The following is a 6,000-nucleotide window of genomic DNA, read 5'->3' as shown; positions in this document are numbered from 1 at the left end:
TATAACCCCATTTTATATTTTTTTCAGGGAACCAGAGAAAAAATGGTGTAAAATAGGGGAGAATGTAAAATCAGGATAATGTATTACACACACAAAATGTAAAATGGGGGAAAACTGAAAATCAGGGGATTTAAAATTGAGGTTTCAATGTACATTACAAACACCTTTAAACCTAAAGAAAATGTTTGATTGAATGTATATTGGGAAGTTGTTTGTTTATTTTATTACACAAAACACAGTTTGTATGTGTAGCTGAGGTCCCCTTTAAAGGGTCTGAGGTTTCAGTTACTTATGGCCGTCATTTTGTATTGTAAATAGACTGATATTCTTTTTAAAGCCTGTCACGGGTGTATAAGAGTGTGGGAGAGCAGGCTAGGAGAGACAGGGGGCTGCAGGCACGGTAGCAGCAGGTTTACGAGAGGCAGGCAGGGAGCCCCCGGTGGCATGGGAGGAGTTAAGTGCTGGTGCTGCCGTGGCGATGCAGCTTGTTGAATGATCTCACAGCTGCTCCGTGTCACATTGTTTCTACTTTGTGCAGAAGGAAGGAGAGAGGAGGCAGAGACCTGCTGCTGTACTAGCCCCGCTCTAATCCTCCGTGTACAGCACTCTGCTCATATCCCGGGGAGGGAAAGGAAGGAGTCAGGGCCGCTCTCAAACCACCCAGTTACTTGCGGAACCGGGAAGATGGCGGCTCCCATTCCCACCAAGCCTGGCAGTGTTGGGGGAGGCAGCAAACCGTCCTCCCCTGAGCTGGATTTCAGGTCCGGAGCCCGAATAGAGGAATTAAACAAACTCATTCTGGAATTCAGCAAGCACGACCAGAGGGAATATGATGATCAGAGAGCCCTGGAGATCCACACTGCTAAGGACTTCATCTTCTCCATGCTAGGTAATGGCAAGCACCTTGTGTGTGTGTATCTGTGTGTCTGGGTCCCTCTCCCCATGCTGCCTGCACTGCAACTCCCAGCACTGCAACTCCCAGCACTGCAACTCCCAGCACTGCAACTCCCAGCACTGCAACTCCCAGCACTGCAACTCCCAGCACTGCAACTCCCAGCACTGCAACTCCCAGCACTGCAACTCCCAACACCCTCCTTAGCAATGGGGATCTGAATTAGCATAGGCAGTATAATGCTCTGATACATGCTAACTCATCATCGAAATATATATATATGATACAGACTGATATGAATTAGTAACTGAGCTCCTATCTATCTATCTATCTATCTATCTATCTATCTATCAATCTATCTATATCATCTATCTATCCCTGCTATCTCTTCAGGGGAACGGCTAAAGAGAGAAATCTGGACAGCTGAACTATGTGACCTGCATGTGACACAGAATGTTACTGTAAGAATAAATAAACAGAGCTTACTATAGTACTATGTGAATGACAGTGTACATATACACACATGGTCTGTGCTGAAATCACATTACGGTGACATATGCTTCACCTGTCCAGCTTATTTTTTGTGTTACCCATTAAATCATTTTTCTTGTATTTTTGTATAGAAAGGCAAAATTATGGGCCATGCCTATACTGTAAATGGGATTGCCATGCTTCACAGATCACTTGTAATAAGTTGCATGTAATGTAATAGGCATAGCCAAGAGAGATACTGGAGTCCAATGTTACCCAAGAACATGTATATATTTTTTTTTGCAGTTCTTATTATATCATTAGGGACTGATGCCCTAGATGCACTATTACACATATACAGCACCTGAGCATCTATCTATCTATCTATCTATCTATCTATCTATCTATCTATCTATCTATCTATCTATCTATCTATCTATCTATCCATCAGTAAATCTCTCTGTCCATCTCTCTATCTATCTATCTATCTATCTATCTATCTATCTATCTATCCGTCTATCCCCTATCTATCAGTCTTTCCATCAGTAAGTATCTATCTATCTATCTATCTATCTATCTATCTATCTATCTATCTATCTATCTATCTATCTATCTATCATCTATCTATCCATCAGTAAATCTCTCGGTCCATCTATCTATCTATCTATCTATCTATCTATCTATCTATCTATCTATCTATCTATCTATCTATCTATCTTATCAGTCTTTCCATCAGTAAGTCTCTATCTATCTATCTATATATCTATCTATCTATCATCTATCTATCCATCAGTAAATCTCTCGGTCCATCCATCTATCTATCTATCTATCTATCTATCTATCTATCTATCTATCTATCTATCTATCTATCTATCTATCTATCTATCTATCTATCTATCTATCTATCTATCAGTCTTTCCATCAGTAAGTCTCTATCTATCTATCTATCTATCTATCTATCTATCTATCTATCTATCTATCTATCTATCTATCTCTGTCATACTTTGTAAAATAACTGTATATTACTGGCACCCAGGCATTTATTTTTGTGGGTGTGCTCCTATTTTTTTTTTATGATATAGCTAAAAAAGTAGCCATGTGTTAGTAAATGTGTTTTGGACAATTTTCCCATAAGCCATACTTTCAGTGGCAGAGGTTAATGATTTCAGGGAATAGGAAATAAAGCATGTGGTAGTGAGGCCCATCTGAACAGGCTGATCATATGGCAGCACCACCAGGCTTTTGTATATTGATCCTTCTTACTGTATATCATCCGAAGTGGAAAGGTATACCATTGGGAACAATGAGTGTGCTTATGATTTGTAATTTAACAGTCATTAGACTTCTATTAATATTTTTTGCTGGTAAGGCATAAAATGAACACAGTAGACACAAGACACACCAGCACAACATGGATAATTCTAGCAGGATTTAACCTTGCTCGTTTATTTGCGGATGCAACGTTTCGGGGCGTGACCCCTTTCTCAAGCTTGAGAAAGGGGTCACGCCCCGAAACGTTGCATCCGCAAATAAACGAGCAAGGTTAAATCCTGCTAGAATTATCCATGTTGTGCTGGTGTGTCTTGTGTCTACGCTGTTTTTGAGGTCGTCCAATTCCTCTAACATCTAGCACCTGGAATTCGTATGACTTCGGACGGCCAGGGTGTGCGAGTGTAAGTTCTTCTTTTTTATAAAATGAACACAACCTTGTCCACACGAGTGTCATGCCACTGATTGTTATGTGCTATGTCAACATGCTGCTTAGTAAATCTGCTGGATTTTGCAGACATTATTATAGAATGAATTGTGTGTGCAAATAAACCTTTCCTCTGGCAAAGGTGTGGCATTTCCTCACCTGGAATGAGCTCACCAGGCAAACACGCAAGCCTCCCCTCCCAAAGGACTCACGGCATAAGGAGATTTTAGATGGAGTAAGCTTTTTAGCTGCACACAGATGTGTATTACTGTATAGCATTAACACTATTGCTCAGTCTGTAAGGGCCCAGAAAAACAGGCATTTATTTAATTTGGGTGCCCCTAAGTGCACAAGCTAATCATTGTTTTACCTACAAAGGCTCAGATCTACATTTTAGCGCAATTATGTTCCATTACGTTTCTTTCCTTCGATATACAAAAAAATAGAGAAAAAATGTTGATCAAAAAACAAAATTAACTTGTGGTAAAAAAAAATCAATATAAACAAAGTATATGCAGTGTGATTTATTCATGATGCATATTGGTAAATGCACATTCAAAAACCCAATTGTAAGGCCCCTAAATGTATTCTTGCCAGGGTGTATTTGTCTGTGTCACTGGCAGCAGCAATCCAAGCACCACAAAGAGTTAATTTCAGTTTTCCATGAATGTGCAGTGTCACTGCTTACTGTTCAGTGTATCAGTGTAATGTAACTGCACGCAAGCACCATGCACGCAAGCACCATGCACCATGCAGAATACCCTTTTTAATACTTGTGTGTTCTAAAGTGCTATAACCATGGAAAAAAACACAATCCTGTAGCTGTGATTTCTGTCTCTCTCTAATGATTGATGCATGATATGGCATCTATTGAATGCATACGGTATTAGCCTCTAATGTGCCAGAGAAGTCAGTCATAGATTTCAGTCTCCTTCAACAGCTGCAACATATTTGCATTGTACTGAATGTAGAAATAAGCCAATGTCACCATTTTTTGTGTTCCGCTACATAGTGTCTCTCGCTCATAGTTTCAGTTTCCTGTTAAATGCAAGTGAAATTGGGTCACAAGCATGGGTAACCTAGCTTTATAATTATCTGTCAACACAATTGCAATGTCTGTCAACTTTCTCATCGCATATGGCGGAGTGCGCGGGGAAGTCACTTGGAAGATTCCTTAACCTTGCGTTCTGTTGTAACTAATCAACGCCTCTGCTTGTGTCAGTATGAAAATTATCCCCCTTGATACACTACAGGGAAAAATATATTCTTGAACATTTGCTTTGACATATTACTGTATATACTGTATATGATCTGCCTGGCCGCCAGTAGAAACTTGCTTGTCCATCCAGGGCACTGTATAAATATTTATTTCATAACATCCCTATTTAAATTGGAACACGTGCAAAGCTGTTTTTACTAGTAATGTATAGAAATCAGTGGGTTAAGGTAGGGTGCGGGCGCTGCTGGACCGGATTAGGGTCGGGTGGCAGTCCAGATATGGGTGATCAGCACATCACTAGTGCTGACATTTTTTGCAGCCCTACAGTTGAGTTATTGCAAGGGGTTGTCTAATATGCTCCTGATATTGTGTTGGACAATTAATTCTTTCACTAGTATCCCTGTTTAAAGGGCATTTTTGGAAACAATAATAATAGCATTCATTTAGAAAGCACCAACATATCCCACACTGCTGTACAATAGATGGGTATATAAACATAGAAAAAAGGAAAAAGAACTGACCCATATAACTGCACCATCCCATCCACAGCATCCAAGTTTCTCATACGTGTAAAGAGGTAAATAAAACGTAACTTTTAATTTAAAATTAATGTCCAGTGTTCACACTTAAAAATAGGCTAACCACAGGAGTACAGATTGACCAGGGCAAGATGAGTTGGTACTTTAGGTCAGTAACTAATTTAGTTATGTGGTAGATAAATACTACCGACCGCATTCAGCGTGTAGCAAATACAAAGGGGCAGATTCACTAAGGGTCGAATTTCGAAGTTAAAAATACTTCGAAATTCGACCCTCGAATTGAAATCCTTCGACTTCGAATATCGAAGTCGAAGGATTTAGCGCTAATCCTGCGATCGATCGATCGAAGGATTTTTCGTTCGATCGAACGATTAAATCCTTCGAATCGAACGATTCGAACGATTTTAATTCAACGATCGAAGGAAAATCCTTCGATCAAAAAAAGATTAGCAAACCTATGGGGACCTTCCCCATAGGCTAACATTGACTTCGGTAGGTTTTACCTGCCGAAGTAGGGGGTCGAAGTTTTTTTTAAAGGGCAAGTACTTCGACTATCGAATGGTCGAATAGTCGAACGATTTTTCGTTCGATTCGTTCGAATTCGAACGAATTTAACCAATTCGATGGTCGAAGTACCAAAAAAATACTTCGAAATTCGAAGTATTTTTCATTCGAATCCTTCACTCGAGCTTAGTGAATCGGCCCCAAAGTGTCACAGTGCTGGGCACAAAACACAACAATTGAAGGATTCCACTTCCCGGGCCAACCCCTTCACCCCCTTTGAGATCCCTCCCATAGAGTAGCGATCCGGGCAGACTTAGTGATGTTGGTACTACGATATAGAGGATTAAATACCCCATGCCAACCCCTTCACCCACTTCGAGATCCCTTCCATCAAGTGGTGTCCTTGGCACCCTCAAACAATGCCCGTGATGAAGTTGCACCTTTTATCTTAAAGTAACACACCAAACCAGTGTGCCTAAAGCGTGGTAAATTGCTGCTATTGAAGCTGTTAATCGGATCATGAGAAGCCACCAACCCCTTCACCCGCATCGAGTTCCCACCTGATCTGTTTAGTTGAGCCCTTCAAGGTCCCTATCAGTAGTCCTGCCTAACCCGTAGCTAAAAAGTGCGCCTGACGCGCGTTTCACCCTCCAAGTTGCGGGCTTTGTCAAAGGCATTG

The 6,000-nt window shown here is 40.7% G+C and overlaps 1 protein-coding gene across 1 annotated transcript in view; it reads left to right on the top strand.

Moving 5' to 3' along the window:
* The first annotated feature begins 361 nt into the window (after nucleotides 1-361).
* mb21d2.L (Mab-21 domain containing 2 L homeolog) overlaps nucleotides 362-6,000 on the top strand; it is a 54,753-nt gene continuing 49,114 nt past the window's right edge. Inside the window, exon 1 of the mRNA XM_018263602.2 lies at nucleotides 362-889. Within this exon, the coding sequence (XP_018119091.1) occupies nucleotides 493-889 (397 nt within the window). The 5' untranslated portion in view covers nucleotides 362-492. The remainder of the gene's footprint in view (nucleotides 890-6,000) is intronic.

This window comes from Xenopus laevis, chromosome 5L, assembly GCF_017654675.1.
Source record: "Xenopus laevis strain J_2021 chromosome 5L, Xenopus_laevis_v10.1, whole genome shotgun sequence".
NCBI classification, from domain to species: Eukaryota; Metazoa; Chordata; class Amphibia; order Anura; family Pipidae; genus Xenopus; species Xenopus laevis.
The sequence above is the reverse complement of the archived record's forward strand: the minus strand, read 5'-3'. Positions and strand labels throughout refer to the sequence as shown.